Here is a 17,018-nt window from a genome sequence, read left to right as displayed (position 1 = left end):
GGGAGCAGTTCTGATGGTCAATTTTGTTTTGAATGCAATTAGTCCTTAAGGTCTACTCTTGTGCACTCATAATGAGGCTTTCTGTCTCTTTTTTGAGGTATCCTTCTACAAGCCATTAGCCGTTGTTAATATTATGTAACTGTATTAGCATCCAGTGGTCTCAAGCAGAAATGGGGCCCCATTATGCTAGCTCCTGTCCGAATACATACAAAGACACAGGAGCTGATTCTCATTTACACTCAGGCCTTTTTACACCTCCCTGGCATCTTATAAGGGGCCTTAAAATGGGCATAAATTACAGAATGGTGTCAAGGAGCCTTAGTGTCAATGAAAATCAGGGCCACACTCCTTGAAGGACTTTCATTATATTAAGGACCAGGTTCTGAAGCTAGTCGAGATCTTCACCCCTGCTCCAAATCCTTCATGTTGGGTAAACCAGGCAGAGCAGTGTAAAGGGACCCTAAACGCCCTGGTTCCCACTGAAGGAGGGTTCTCCTGGCACATGCACTGGTGAAGATAGACATAATGCTGCCTTCCAAGGACTCCCCTGTAAGCCCTGAAGCATGTGGATGTGCTGGGGCAGGAGGGGCGTGCTAGGACAGGGCTGCAGCATGCAGCAAGCCAGAGATTTCTGGTAGCACTACAGCCCTCGGGGCTTCCTGTGGGGGCTGCCATAGTTTAGATGGCCTTCCTGGGCTGTGTAAATTTATGCACAATCCCCAAAACAGCCTAGGATTGGGAAGGTCCAAAGGTGGCTTAAAGCTCCCGTAGTCTCCGCTCTCTCAGAGTTTCGAGCATTTGTCTTACATACACAGGACACACACCATTTCTCATGCTGAGAAGTACCTTACTCTGGCTCTAGTCCCATTGGGCTGAGTGGAGCAAAATGCTGTTCCACAGAATCTGGCCCTAAATGTCACCATCTTGTTTTACCTGGATCTGTGAGAAGAAAAAAGGCAGCTGAAATGACGGAAAGCCTGTTTGTTAGATGCTCAGCAGCTTAGGACTGGCTTCTCCAATGTACCCTACTGCAGTAAGGGAACATGTCCATGCTAGCAGCATGCATTCCAGACTTCAGTTCTAAGTGATTTAATACAGCTGAGTTATAAAACCCTGAAAATCATGGTTTACAATGGAAACTCTGACAGGCCATCAAATATAATGGCACTTACAGGCACTGCTATAATTAAACCCTCCACACACCAAAAACCCTACAACATCTTACAGTAACAATCTCTACATGTTCATAGAGGCGGATGGAGATTCCCATTAAAGCCAGTGGTAAATAGGTAGTTAAAACTCCACGGAACTCTAGGGAAATGTGTCCTGAAAAAAGCCAGAGGCAAATGGACAAAATCAAGAACAACAGTGTTTACTTAGCAGTGAATGTTAAAGTGTTTGAGAACATAGCATATAATATCAAAGATCACACAGCACTGTCAGGGAGAAAGGGAGTGCTGAGCATGCGGGATGGAATGAGAAGAGAAGGGAAAGGTGGTGGCATGAGCCTCTTGTTCTGGCAACCCTGCAGACATATGGAAATTAATTGCTAAGCAGAAAATATTGTGAAATATTATTTTCTTTTTTTCCAAATAAGGCAGACTCAGCTTTACCAGTGATCTGTATGAGAATCATATGCTCTAAATAGACTTTTATCTAGTGCTTGATCTTAAAAACTAAAGCTGATAACAATTAAACCTCTGAAAATAGTAACCTCTCTGGGGAATTTTGGGGGTCTAAAATGCAAAAATCTTTGCAGCAACTTCTTCTCTCAGTTACATTGGTGTAAATGCAAAAAACTAATGGAGTTTTTCCACACTTACATCAGCATACCTGAGAGAAGAAGCTGGTCTCTAACCTTTAATGACATTGTGGGGGTTTGTTGAAATAGATGTCCAGGATGACAGCTTGTCCACAAGTTTGAGTCTGATGCGTTTTTGAAGTGGACAACTATTAAATCCCAGATGTGTGAGTCTTCAATAGTAACTGGCCTTTGACTATACCCCTGGTACCTGCCATTGCTAGAGTATAATTTTTTTAAAAAAAGAGAGGCTATTTTCCTGTCAGCAGTCACACTTCCCCACTTGCTTGTGCTCATTTTAAAAACTATTTAACTTGTCTGCATCGCTCTATTTTATATTATTTTTATGTTCTCATTCATTTTTGCAAGGAATGGAGGGGGGAGATTGATGGCAGTGGGACTGGTCCTGTAAATCTTTCACTCATGAGAACTTCTTATAAGTTAATGGGAAGACTTAAGTGAGTAAAGATACCCCAGCATCTGCTTAAGCCCACAGGATAAGCCCCTTCAGTTGCAAAGTATATGTCAATACAGCATCATTTGATTCACTTTCATAGTGGGCTACTGCTTAGTAATTCCTCATGGTTCTGTGTGACTTCTGTGATGATGTAACACAATCTGAAATGGAGTAGAGATCTGGTCCTATGTCCTCTGAAGTCAATAGAAAGACTCCTATTGACTTCAGTGAGCTTTGGATCAGGCCCAGAGAGGATAATTCTGTTGCGGGTTGGGCAAAATATCATTGAAGCTGGTGGTTGCAACTCCAACCCATCATTTAAGATAGCTGATGCTCCTTTATAAAAGTCCACTCCTAAAACAAATATGTTTGCGAGTCGACCCAGGAATGAGTACTACATGTACAGAGGGTTTCACTGGATATTGTTCTGGGTGGGCTGGTGGAAGAGAGAGAGAAGAAAACTACACACACAGCACGGACAAGCACAGAGTGGTGCTGGCTAAAAGAGTTTGGGGGCTATATGCCAAGAAACTATCTCCTCTTTGATTCCTCCTGTGTTCAAGGAAACAGGACTTTGTACATTCTTTGTAAATAAACAAGATTGCATCAGAGGTATCTGGCCCCATCCCATTTCTCCTCCTAACTGGAACAACCTGCAAGAACCCAAAGTTTTATTAGCCACTCAGGCCAACTTTTAGGCCAAAAAAGGGGTAATGGCTCCTGCAGTAATAGCTACGTGATGTGTTATAATATGTAGGCCATATTTACTCTATCCTGGGATGCAATGACTGAAAAATACTTGGAGCTGAACATGAGCTCCCAGTGGGATGCTATAGCCAAAAGGGAGAATGTGATCCTTGGATACATAAATAGGAGAGTAGAGTATTTGGTACCATTCTCACTGTTGCTGGAATACGATCCATTTCTGGGATTGGCAGTTCAAGAAGGATGTTGATAAATTGGAGAGGATCCAGAGAAGAGCCATAAGAATGATTGAAGGGTTGGAAAACGTGGTTTATTGTGATAGACCAGTGGTTCTCAAGCTGAGGTGATCCGCTGACCCCTCGGGTCCATGGACTATGTCTAAGAGGTCCGCAAAAGATTTAGACTGAAAACTGACTGGCCAGAATTCATATATTTACAGACAATAGATTTCCAAAGGGGTCTGCACGTCCATTTGAAATTTTTTAGGGGTCCGCAAATAAAAAAAGATTGACAACCACTGAGAGAGACTCAAGGAGCTCAACCTGTTTATCTTACCAAAGAAACTGTTAAGGGATGACCTGATCATAATTTATACATACCTATCTGGGGAACAAATATTTCATAATGGACTCTTCAATCCAGCAGGCAAAGGTATAACACGATCAGCTAGTTGGAAACTGAAGCTAGAAAAATTGAAACTGTAAATAACATGTACATTTTTAACAGTGAGGGTAATTGACGATTGGAACAATTTACCAAGGATCAGGGTGGATTCTCCATCATTGCCTATTTTTTTAAATCAAGGTGTTTTTTCTAAAAGATCTACACTAGGAATTATTTTGGGCAAGTTCTGTAGCCTGTGCTAAACAGGAGGTCAGACTAGATGATCACAATGATCCCTTCTGGCTTCGGAATCTATGATCAGAACTTGGCACTCGTGTGAAACTTCACTGATTCCCTGGGGCTCTGCATAGGCACAAGGGTCCACCCACGCAAATCCATTTGCAAGATCAGGGGCTTTCTATTGATTTTTATTTATAGGCTTGCTTCATTGTGTTTGCAGACCAAAGTCCTCCACACAAGATGTTTTTCCTGCTGCTGCTTTTTCTTTAAAAGGAAGTTGCTTAAATGAGAGCAAATGCGAACTGAATATAACTTGCATGCCAAAACATTTTAAATGTACTTTTATGAAAAGCTTTTGAGCTATTTTTTGTTATTGAGAGACACACAAACCACAGTCAATTGCTGTTCACAGTGTTGTGAAACATCATCATTTTGTCTCGCTATAGTCCCATGGGAGAGCTAATAGGGAAATGGGAGGTGGCGGGGGGAAGAAAAAGAAGGCTAGTTAATTTCCGAGTTGCTAAACTGCCTCAATTTCTTTACCTGACACTGAAATCTGATTACATTTCCCCCTTGTTATTTATTTTCTAGTGGAATGGAGCTGTTCTGAAGACTTTTCTCCTTTGGCTGGGGAAATAATCATGGACAATCTTCAGTCTTTGAGATGCACCATCACAGGCCTCAGAATGGTAAATGCCAAATCATTAATTTAGATCTTAAACTCCCCAAATGGTACATGGGCTGTGACATTTGCATCCAGGCCTCTTGGCAAGAACAGCCAAGTGCCATTCCTCTGACAACAACTGCCAGTTATTAAGCATAATATGTCTGGTATCCATAATCTGAAAGTCACAAAGGAATAGAGAGACAGCAGGAACTGTTTTGTAAATTGTCATGTTATGGGGAGATCAGAAAAGATTGGAATGAAAGCCGCTGCTCTCTGGATCACAGGATAATCTTAGTGCAGATCAAAGGCTCCTGAGAGATCCAATCCTGACTCCATGTCTGATGGTTAAAATAACAATTCTATCTCCTCTACCTCATTCAGGAACAAAGTCACTGATTGCAGTCTTTTCAGAAGATGTGTATTTTCATACAGATAAGAACTGGGTCAATGACGGAGAAAATCTCTCATGAATATTCACTTGGATTTTTAAGCAGGCTAACTTGAACCATATGTTTGTAACGCTTTTCTGCAGGCTTTTTGTGAACATTTGTGCAAGCAAATTTTGGTTTTGCAAATACTTGCCGAGAACAAACCTTGTTCAAAATTCACACAAATATTTGCGCTGGAACCATTCACTTGGGGCTTGATCCAGCACACACTGAAGTCAATGAGAGTCTTCACTCGGGATTGAATCAGGCCCTTAAGACAAAATAACAGCAGAGAGAAAAACAAGTTTATGCCAAAAACCCCTCGCCAGTACCCTGAAGCACAGGTGTTCGAGATCTGACTGTCTGCTTGGGTTAAAATTCTCAAATGTGTATGCCTGGAAGCATGTCTACACTGCAGGTGGAGGGATGATTGCAGCCCATGTAGGCATACGCAAGCTAACTCTAAGCTAGCAGTGAGGCTGCAGCACCACAGGCTTCAACCCAGGCTGTACAAGCCCACCCTGGTCACTTACTTAGGCAGCTAGCTGCTGGAGCGTCACTCCTATAGCCACTCATGCTAGCTAGGTCAAAGCTAGCTCAGGGGTGCCCACCCCGCAGCAGTCACAGGTCCGATTGTAGGGTAGATAGGCAAAGAGTAAAGTGATGGGCACAATATAAAAACCTCCCAGCCAGAATAGAACAGGCATTTTTTCAGTCTGAAGAGCTTTGATTTGAAACTTTTCCAGGCTGCCGGGCCATAGCTGTATTTCCTGCATTTGGGCTATGTTCTCAGCAAAGTACCTCAAAGTACCTTTATGTTCCTCAACGTACCTCAAAGTACCTATGTTCTCAAAGTACCTTTACTAGACATAAAAGCACCTCAGCTTGCATAGTCACTTTCAGGGGCACATGTTAACAGCAGAGCCAATTGTACGCTGTCTGCACTCACACTCTCTGCCAAGGATGCCGTATCTTTAAATGAAGGGCAGGATTTTCGAAAAGCACTCCTCACTGGGCTAACGCTAGTCTCATTCAAATCAATGGTAAAGCTTGATGGGAGCCGTGTTAGGTGTCTAGACGCTTCTGTCTGCATTGGCGCGCAGGCTGTGATGCAGGACTGTGGAGCTGTCCATTAATGTCAAGAGTCTACCTAAGTGATAATTGATAGTTTGTAATGTCTCTTTTGGACCCACTGTGGTCCATTAACTCAGGGATCCACCCGTACTGGGATTTTGTGGAGATCTTTGAACTATGTCTTCCAGTCTCTCATGATATTCTGGTCAAAGCACCTTGGGTAGTATGTTTGGAGGAAGGTGACTCTGGGTGTGGGAACATTGTCTAGTGGTTAGAACACAGGTCTGGGCAAGCAATTGCTGATTCTGTTCCCAGCTATGTGACTGAATTTTTATGTGACTTGGGCCCAGGATCCACAAAGGAATTTAAGCTCCTAACTTCCATTGATTTTGTGGATATGGGCCTTAACCTCTGTTTCACCATGGGGGAAACAGATGTAATATCTGCTACTTCATGGGGTGTTTTGAGGATTGAAAAGTGCTTGGAAATCATCTTGATGTCCTAAATTTAAAGGTGTCTCATAAGTGTAATGTATCACTTATTTGCACTACACAGTCTCAGTCAAGAGACGATCTGTTCCAGCTGAGATTGTAGTTGTCAAAATGCAGTAAATTGCAATCTGCCACACACTCAATCACTATACATTCCTTCTCCTGCCTTCCTTACCTGATGCTTTGTAGCTGAGCTATTTAAGTACTCAGCTGTACTACCTAGCTACAATGGAATGAAGTAAGGAGTGAACACCAGCCCTAGTTCTGAGTATCCTAGCTCTGGTGGTGTGACGAGGTGTAAAGGCACTCGAGCGTGTAGGGAGTTACCAGGTTCCCGCCTATCGCATGGCTGATCCAGGCAGAGTTATAAAAGGAAAGAGGAAGCTGATGCAAAGGAGACTGCCACAACAGATGTGTCCTCTCTCCCAGTTGTGTGAGGCTGGAAATGCCTGAGGCATTTATAATTCAGTAGCTTGAGTTTATTTGCTCTAGTTTTGAATTTTGGAAACAAAACAAGTCCTGAGGAAATTGCTGTGAGTTGCAGGGGAAGGCTGGCCCAGTGACTAGGGCACTCATGTAGGAGTGGGGAGGCCTGGCTTCAGATCCCTACACTGCCACAGACTCCCTGCATGATCTTGGGCTAGTCACTTACCCTCTCTGCCCCCACTAGGACTTCCCTACCTCACAGAGGTGTTGTGAGAAGCTTGCAAGGCACTCGGATACTACAGTAAATTGACCATGTAAGTACCTGAGATAGAACAAAGAAGCCTGTAGTTTCCTTCTGTGGCTGGTGAATCTGCCCACAAGCTTACAAGCAAGTTAAGGTCCTGATCCTGCCAACACATAGTGCTGGAAGTAGCTTACTACTGTGGTGTTAGTGGGACTAAACACTATTCGCAGGACTGGGTCCTAAGGACCAGAATCTGCCACCCTGATGCACCAGTAGTCCCACTGAAGTCAGTGAGCCTGATTCTCATTTATACTGAGGCCTGTTACCATTGCCAGAGCGGCATACGGACAACTTCATGCAAATGAGAATCAGTCCCCTAGGGATTCCTTGTGAAATAAGGCACTCTCCAATGTGACAGGTTTCAGAGTAACAGCTGTGTTAGTCTGTATTCGCAAAAAGAAAAGGAGGACTTGTGGCACCTTAGAGACTAACACATTTATTTGAGCATAAGCTTTCGTGAGCTACAGCTCACTTCATCGGATGCATACTCCAATGTGAGTAAGGATATAAGGACCTTATCCTTAGTTATATTCGTAGGGCTTGTCTACACATCACCAGAGTCTGGACTACAGGGGTGTGAATTGTAGAGCAATCTAACGAGTCATGCTCTAACTGTTCCAGGTTGACTCCGCCAGTGTAAACTAAAAGGTATCTAGTATACAATCATGTAATCCTGTTTGAAAGGGGACTACAGTAGAATCTCAAAGTTATGAACACCTCGGGAACGGAGGTTGTCTGTAACTCTGAAATGTTTGTAACTTTGAACAAAACGTTATGGTTGTTCTTTTAAAAGTTTACAACTGAATGTTGACTTAATAAAGTTTTGAAACTTTACTATGCAGAAGAAAAATGCTGCTTTCCCTTTATTTTTTTTTTTAGTTATTTACATTTAACACAATACTGTGTTTGCTTTTTGTTTGTTCGTTTTGTCTCTACTGCTGCCTGATTTCATACTTCTGGTTCCAAATGAGGTGTGTGGTTGACCAGTCAGTTCGTAACTCTGGTGTTCGTAATTCTGAGGTTCTACTTTACATCAGTGTGAGCTGGGTATCTTTCGGTTTTGTGCCAGCAAGGTCTACATGGAGCAGTTACAGCTCAACACGTTAGAGCACTGTACAGTTCATACCCCTATAGTCCAGATTTGTGCCATGTAGACAAGCAATGGTCAAAACAGATTGGATTAGTAAGGAATCAATCATCTTTGTACCTCTGGTTTGAACTGAACCAGAACCTATTTTCAACTTCAGAAAAGTTGTTTTAACGTTTAGTTTGTTTGCGTTTCACCTTTGCCAGCCTCAATGCTTCCTGGGTTCCTCCAGGACCAGAGGAGAAGGACCAAAATATCACAGAGGGAGGCTGTTTCTGCAGTTTTTCCAACCTAACTAGAATGGGAAGTGCTGTAAATCTAGCAAAAACATCTGTTCTCATCGCAACTCCAGCCCAGTTTTTTAGACCAAAGAGGATGGACAGTTAGATAAGCTTTGGGTAAACTTTTAGTATTTAAACAAAGCAGATTTCTATTGATCCCAGTCATAGGGATTACTCTACTGCTGGGAGACAAACAAACAAACAAAAAACCCCTAAAACTGTAATCATTACTTCATTATGTATTTTCATAGGCCCTGATTCTATGACCTTTAGAGTGAGTAGTACGTACATACTAATCTCTCTGATTTCACCACTTTGCCACTGTCTCACTGTATAGCCCCGGGCAAGTCATTTAACTTCTCTGCACCAATTATTGAGTTCAGTGGCCCTATTAGGTATGAGTTAGGAATGTAGAACTGGCTATAAGTAATTTTAAAAGTCGCTATGATAAGGGGTTCATTAGTTGATGTTTGTATGGGGCATTGAAGAAGCAAAGTGCAAAGTATTACTGTTAATATTTTTAAGTGAAATGTTTAATAACATTTTGTTTCCATTTCAACGCATTTGCAGGGCCAAAGTTATTACGCTCGTGTCTCAGCATACAACATGAAAGGATGGGGACCTTCACAGACTACCACTCCTGCCTGTGCTTCTCCTTCTAGTAGGTTAAGATCACCATGATTGATTTATTAGAGCTACTTTATCAGAGTCTTTTTGTTTTTAAAGTGAATTTGACCCATTGTCACCCAGGAATGAAATAAATAAAATATAACTTCAAACAAAAAAAACCTGGAAAGAATTATCCTGTACTGTTTCCACTTCCACACTTTTTCCAGTCCTTTGTCAGCAGGTTGTCTCTTTAGGACCTGATCCTGCATACATATGTGCACAAGAGTTAGGATTTTGATCCTTATGTCCTTTAATAGGCTTCTGTCATATTGAACTTTCTATAATGTAAGGAAAAGAGAAGATCATAGTCTGAATCTGAACTACCATCAGGAAAACATTGATAGCGCAGACAATTCTGTCCTGTGCATTGCACTGAAACAAACATTGTGGGTCCAATCCTTTAAGACTTTGAGAGGTGTTAATTCTCAATGAAGTCAATGGACTGCTCATATAAGTAGAGATACTTATGTGCATGCATGTTCACAGTAGTAGTTAAGTAGTAGTTAAAGTGTTCCACATGACTGAAACCCGCCTTCTTTTTAAAAATCATGGTGGGTTTGCTGAAACTCCACTGGGACCGTAATTTTTCTTTTGCAATTTTTTAATTTATCCTAATGGCATCCTATTGTTAGTCACTTTTCCTGGATTAGTATTCACTGCTGAATTGGCTAGGCACATTACAGCTTCCCTTGTATTGATTAGTGTGGTGAAGGTTTTCATTTTATTGCATTCGCACTTTCTTTTATTAGGCTAATGTAACCAGTTAATAAGCTTGAATGGTAATGTGAGAACATAAAGGAAGCTGGACTGACACTAACTAGCTGAGAGTTGTGGGAAGTGGAATTTGGGTAAATGAGGCTGTTACAGTACTACTGGCTTATTCTGGACCGAATTCTGCTCTCACTTACACCAATATAAATCCAGAGTTACTCTAACAAATTGACCCCCGGTGGATTGATCGCCGCAGAGTGGGTCCACCAATAAGTGCAGACAAACCCTCAGTGTCAGTCAACAGCATAACCCTGCAGAGCAGGGAACCTCTGACAAAACAAGTGGCATTTTATACTGGAGCCCTGTATTGGACTGAGGTATTATTCTGGGAATATTGTATTGTCCCATCCTTCTGACAGTGCCTCTTTCTTTGTATTCTTGTTCAACCTTTTAAAAATACTTTGCAAGAAGGGCCTGATCCAAAGCCCATTGAAGTCAAATGAAGTCTTGTCACAGACTTCAGTGGGCTTTCCATCAGGCACTATGAACCCAAACAAGAGCTGGTCAGAAAATGGGGTTTATTTTCCTGGAGAAAGTTAAGACTTTGCATCTAAAAGAACCTGCTTTTTTTTTTTTAATTGAAAACTTCTCCCCACAAGTACCCCCCCCCCCCCCACACACACACCCAAAAAATTGGTTTTCAAGTGAAAATTTTTGGGATTGGCTTTCTCGGTATTCCAACAAACAAACATTTTCAAGGAGAGCAGGCACATTCCAGCAAACTTTTCCTTTTATCAAAAACCCAATTTTCTGTCGAAAGCAGTTTTGATGGAAAGTTTTTGACCAGCCCTAACCAAAACCCTGTGGCCCTTCCTGCAGCCTGCCTATGCCACTCTGGCAGCAGTATGGTGCTTCAGTGGCCTGGGAGAGAATGTCCCCAGTTTAGGAGCAGCCTAGGGCCGATATAAGCAAATGAACAGTGGCCTTCCTTGTGGGCACTGTTGCTCTGGAGGATCACGGGTGGGAAAGGAAGTGCTCATAGAGCTCAGTGCTGCAGGGACACAAAGTTGCAGAGCAGCCATAGGCAGCCCCAGTTAAGTAAGAATTAAGGCCACTTTGTCCCCACAGCTTCTGAGAATCTAGGTGGAGTAAAGCCACCTTTCCCCTACCTCCTCCCAGTCAATGTCTTCTATGACAATGGTGCCATGGCTGCAGGTGGGGCACTCGTGGCAGGCTGCAGTGTTATTTTTAGAAGAGGCAGGCATGGCAACAGTAGAAAGAGACCAGTCATCGCCCATGATACATATGGAAATTTACGCACGGCCCCCGTGTGTCAAAGAACAGTGTTTCAACAAGACCATTGGCATACGTTTTCTTCGGGGAACACGGTACTATTAAGCAGGCCCAGATCCCGTTGTATAGCTGGCCATTATGGTGTATTTTCATTGTTATGTGTCCTCAATGACACACGCTCAAGCTTGAGTGAGACTCTGTTAGCCTAAGTTTCAACTCTTTTTATGAGGTAACGTTAACGTCAGAATTTCAGCTTGCTAAATAGCAACATGCTATTTATTCATTGGTCCACTTACAGTCAGCAGGACTTATTCTAGTGAGAAGGTCTTTATCCAGGGGACTGCCTTTACCACTGGGTTTGAAAGCTAGCAAAGCAAGTACTCAGCAAGAGCAGTGTGCCCCTGGAATGACCCTGGTGTAACCGAGCAGAATTTGGCCCTAAGCTACGAACTAAAGTTAGATTCTTTAACACTCTATAAAATGGTCTATAATGACCGCCAGAAAAATATGCTAGTGCAGAGTTTCTCAACCTTTCTGATCCCAGAGACCAGCTTGCTGCCTGTGCCAGGGAGATCTCAGAGACTGGCACCGGCCCGTGGACCGGTCGCTGAGAATCAATGTGTTAGGGGAATTAAAGATCCAGGGTTCAAGCTTGACTCCCATTCCACCCCCAAGGCACCGAGGGATTGCAAAGTCAATTAATCTTCTTGGCTGGAGATTCTCCTGGCATGGGGGACTCATTGAGTGCTGGCTTCTAACCCCTCTCCCTCCCCCCACCCCCCACCCCCCGCCCCAGCTCCAGTAAATGTATTCGAGGAAAACTTCGGCAATAAAAGAGGTATGGCCAGAATGCTGCTCTGCTCTGGCCATCCCCAGCTGGCAGATGTCCCTCTGAAGGCCAAACCAAGCTGAGCTGTTCTAAATGACACCAACTTCCAGCTGGCCCCAGGATCCGCGAGCAGCAAATGGTTTCTATGTGTCTCCCCACATACCTGCACCCAGTGGATACCGAATATAGCTAAGAATTGATCTCCCAGTGTTGACCTACAAAAGTTATTGCTTTTGACATCCACCGGAATATCTGACATAAAGGATACTTCTCTACAGCTGTTACTTCCATAGCCTATAGGAGTAGCCACTGTCCACTACATCCACCCGTATGTGGGGCTTGTTATCATTGTAGCAAGTCAAGGCTAAAACACATTTAGGGCTCTGACATGTTGAGTCTCTGGGAAGGAATATGTCACTCTCAACTTAAAATAGTACTGTATGTTCAGCAAGAGAGCAGTTAGCTGGTGGCACATGTCTTCTGTGCCCTCTGAGAAGAGAAGAAGGAATCTGTTGATGCACTGACATGCCAAGGGCACGCTTTTATTTGTGAAACCGGGGTGTGTGGGTCTTTTTTTATTTTATTTCATTTTATTTTTGTAAATAAAAGAAGTGTGAATATAACATTTTAAATTATCTGAAATCATGGCTCGCCTGGATTTCATGAACTCAGTTGATTTTCTCATGCCCATGACAAAGAATTTGTGATGGAAGGTCTTAGTAAGGCTGAGATTTTAGCTAGCAAACCAGGAACAGGTTTTCAAAAGTGCTGAGCCCAGCAAGCAAGGATGTTCCAATGGTTTGGGCACCATCAGGAGACCTGGGTTCGATTCTCTGCTCCACAACAGATTTCCCATGTGACCTTGGGCACGTCACTTAGTCTCTCTCTGTGTCTCAGCACCCCATCTGTAAAATGGGATAAAGGATAATTATATTAACGATTGTGAGACATTCAGAGGCTATGGTAAACCCCATTTTCTGACCAGCTATGGCAGTGGGGGGCATATAGGTACCTCAGCTAGATGTTTCTGGCAGTAATTGTCACAACAGAAGCTGCTGGGAGCTGATTTCTTTAGAATCTCTTGCCCTATATTGCTATTATTATATTATCTATTTTGCAGGGGGAGAGGAAGCTTATAGTGTAGCAGTGCCATTCCATCCCATGTGCATATATGCAAATCCCCCCCCCCCCACAACAGCCAGGAAACATGAGGAGCAAGAAAACGTTTTAGAGCCCTCTTCTCCTCCTTTACATTTCCATCTGTTTATTTCTTTTGTTCAACAGACTGGAAAGACTGCGATGGCAGAGAACCTAGGCACTGGGGACATACCGAAGCCCTGGAACGTCTCCTTCAGCAGGTTCGAGCGGCTCATCAGCATTACAGTTGCCGAGGTAAGGATAAAAAAATCTGTGGTAGGGCACCAGTCAAAGCCTCTGTGGCGCCTGTAATTTTAGCAGTTTCCTAACTGGGTCATACCTTCTCATTCATCAGGAAAAGAAAGATATTAATATTGGCCCATCTGGAATCACTTGAGCGTACTATCTTGCTCTTAACCCTTGCAATAAGTCAGATGCAAACATGTGAAAGCAAGCGTGCATCCCTGCTCTCATTTAATTGTTCTTCCCTGAAAATTGTTTTCATGCAGGGATCCATGAAAAAGCTTCAAGGATCTCTCTTTCTATTCTCCGCCCCCCACCCCAATAATTTTTTTTAACTATTTTGGATCAACAGAGAGGACTTGGCCGCCTCCAGATGGGAGACACTATGTACTCTAGCAGAGGTGGTGCCAATGGAATGAAAAATTGTTGTACTAACCAGTGTGAGGGCAAGACTGCTACGTTTTTTTTTTTAACGTAACAACCCAAAACGGGGAGAGGGTTCGAATCTCAGCCAGTTCTGCGCTCTTCATTCATAGGAACCAGACTGTGCCTTTGATAGCTCAAGAGTCAAAGCAGCAGCCTGGGATACTTTTTAAAGCTGTTTAAAAGTCTCTCTTCTATATCGACTGTTGAAATGTTCCTATTTATTTTTTAAATCCGATTTCTAACTGGAATAAAGCTTGGAATTTGGTTTTAACTGAAGAAATCAAACTGCTGAGAAGTTGTCATTTTCCCCTGCTGTTTTACTTATCATATTCCAAGCTGCATCAAACGATTCACATTCACAGAAGTGCTTAAGACTGAACATGAAAGATGCAGCCTTAGTTCTCTGAGTGCAAATATGCCATAATCATGATGATCAAGGGTCTGCCACAGTCCTATTGTAACTATGGCAACTTAATTCAGCAAGGCTATTTGGAAATTGAAAAGAAATATTGCAAGAAAATAGAATGTTTCTCCAATGAAGAGTCACAAAAACACCATCGTTTGTAGAGGATTTTGGAAGTGAGCTGCAGACTGCATATTCTGACTCTTAAATAGCTGGCTTCATATAGGACTATGAGAGGGGCTGTTTTGCATGAGACTGTCTCCCCTCTCTGAGCAATAGCAGATGTCCAGGGTCTTTCAGGTCAACTTCTCAGTGGAGGAGAAATAAATGATACAGAGTCTGGGTATATTCTAAGTGTAGCTTATTTTATTTGCACACACACCAGTCCTGGAGCAGAAGTGGTCACAAACTGCATGCAGGGCAAGCCATTCTTTCAGGAATCTCAGCCCTAAGCCAATGCCAAGTTCCCAGGGAACACCTCTGCCTCAAGAATTGACTCCAATTGGAGATCAAGGCAGAAAGCAAATTCGGCTGCTGCTTTCGCAACTCCCATTTCTGTTCCTTGCCTAGAAAAACTAATAATAATACAGTGAGTTTTCCCAAGGCTGAGCATTTTCTTGCATGCTAAGAAAAAGAATTTGGAAGACTCTCTGGAACAGTACCATCTGGCAGCACCCGCCATGGCACACATTCTTACTTTGGATCATATAAAAATTCTCAATCGCTTGTGTTGTAGCAAAGCATCACATATTGGATGAATGAGAATTGTAACATGATAAAAGAGCCTTTGGAGACTTGCCTAAGCTGTGTAACTGGTGTCAGCCCCTTCCATTTCAATATTTTTATGAAATTAGAGGCGCCTGGAAACTGTTTCCATTGAAGTACAGTGGGGGGAGGGAACTACAAGGTCACTTTTGCTCTGCAATTTGCAGCTGGGAGTTGTCAAGCTGAACGGAAAGCCAGGTTTGTAGCAGGAGAAGGGTTGCCTAGTGGGTGGATCACGGACTGGAAGGAAGGACCTCATGACTCCTGTCCACTGAGAACTGGCTTTCGTAATAGTTTTCATCAATCTAACACTTTGCAAAGACTGAGCCAGCCCCTCAGCTGGAGTAAATCAGCACAGCTCCACTGATCTCAATGGAGCCACACTGATTTACACCAACTGAGGAGCCGGCCCATTATTTAGTTAGGCCTCACAACACGTCCAACAGAGTGTAAGTAAATGTTGTTACGTCATTATACAGAGGAAGTGACTGAGGCTCAGAGAGGTGAAGTGGCTATGAGTTAGTGTCACAACCCTGATCTCCTGACACTCAGTCTTATGTCAAATCCACTAGGCCACACAGCGCTCTTCAGGTTAAACCTTAAAATCTGAGGGTCAGAGTTTCAGCCAGTGTAAATCAGCATAGGTATATTGACTTCAATAAAGCTTTGTTGATTTATGTCCGCTGAGGATGCGGCTCTCTGAGTCTGTTTCTGCAGCATAGCTGAAAAATAGGACAGAATTTGCTCTCAGACCATCTTTACCTGTGTAACTCCATTGATTTAAGTGAGAGCAGAATCAGGCCCAGTGTTTAGTAGAAATTAAGACTAGATAGTAGTAGAAGTAGGATTTTAACACAGGCCTCCCTGGCCTCCAGCCTTGTGCTCAATTCACTAGACCATGCTGCCTTGGTGAATGACCATCAGTAACAGATCCATGACTGTGTAGATCCCACTGACCAAAATCTCCCTATATAAGGGGAACTCTAAGGGCAGCAGCTGCATTAGTGCTCCAGCATGATAAAGGAGGAGTAAATTCCCCAGTCTCCACAAAGAGCTCTGCACAAAGCCTGGTTGTCAGGCTTTGCACGAAAGCCTGGAATTTGGCCTGGTGTGTAGAAAAGCTCACAAAAGCACCAGGAAGAATACATTGGAATGTACAGTGAGTTTAAGAGCTTTTGGAATTAGATCAGCTGTTGCTTTTGAACCTGCTCTGTGATATGATGAAATCTCCTAGGGAATTGCTTAGGAAGCTTTGCTTTCATATGTTTAATCTTCTGGAAAATCCTGATGATTACAAACAACAAAGTCATCCATTTGTCTTCATAATACCATGCTACAGAATAGCGTAACCAAGTTACTACAATTACATATGTCCTGGCAATACTTCAGTTGTACTTTTAAGTGCTTTTTTTAATGTAGGATCATTGATTCCAAACAAATTCTGTGCAGGAAGAAGTAATTGTGTGGTGCTTTGTTACAAGAGAAACCCTTGTCTTCACTGAAATGCTTTCCAAATATTTTCTTTCTGGGACCTAGTTGTAAATATATTTTACTGGACAAGTCAGAGGTTAATTTTTAAAAATATTTTAGTAGTAATTTCTTTCATAAGCAGCAGAACCCATTCTTTTCATTTAGCAAAGGGGTTGGAGGGGGCTCTGATTTCATAGTGCATCATATTTTAAAAGTTTTTAGCTTGAACTAAATGTTTAGCGTGAATATGAAATACCAGGCCTGAGGGGGCTTTCATAATGCCATGGGTTGAAAACAACGCACAAAACTATCCATAGATTATAAAGCCAGAAGAGACCATGATGACCATCCAGTCTGAACTTCTGGTATAACTCAGGCCAGAGAACCTCACTCAGTCATTTCTGCACCAAGCCCATAACTTCTCTTTGAGCTAGAGCATCTCTTGTAGAAAGACATCCAGTCTTGTTACAAAGGCTTGAGGTGATGGAGAAGCCACCACATTCTTAGG

General features: G+C 42.7%; 1 protein-coding gene across 1 annotated transcript in view; it reads left to right on the top strand.

Moving 5' to 3' along the window:
- Positions 1–17,018, top strand: part of ANKFN1 (ankyrin repeat and fibronectin type III domain containing 1) — a 191,144-nt gene that overhangs the window by 137,226 nt on the left and 36,900 nt on the right. The window contains exons 7-9 of the mRNA XM_084648542.1: positions 4,398–4,495; positions 9,135–9,225; positions 13,351–13,458. Of these exons, the coding sequence (XP_084504668.1) occupies positions 4,398–4,495; positions 9,135–9,225; positions 13,351–13,458 (297 nt within the window). The remainder of the gene's footprint in view (positions 1–4,397; positions 4,496–9,134; positions 9,226–13,350; positions 13,459–17,018) is intronic.

This window comes from Lepidochelys olivacea (genome assembly GCF_965140295.1).
Source record: "Lepidochelys olivacea isolate rLepOli2 genome assembly, chromosome: 14".
Classification (NCBI taxonomy): domain Eukaryota; kingdom Metazoa; phylum Chordata; order Testudines; family Cheloniidae; genus Lepidochelys; species Lepidochelys olivacea.
The sequence above is the reverse complement of the archived record's forward strand: the minus strand, read 5'-3'. Positions and strand labels throughout refer to the sequence as shown.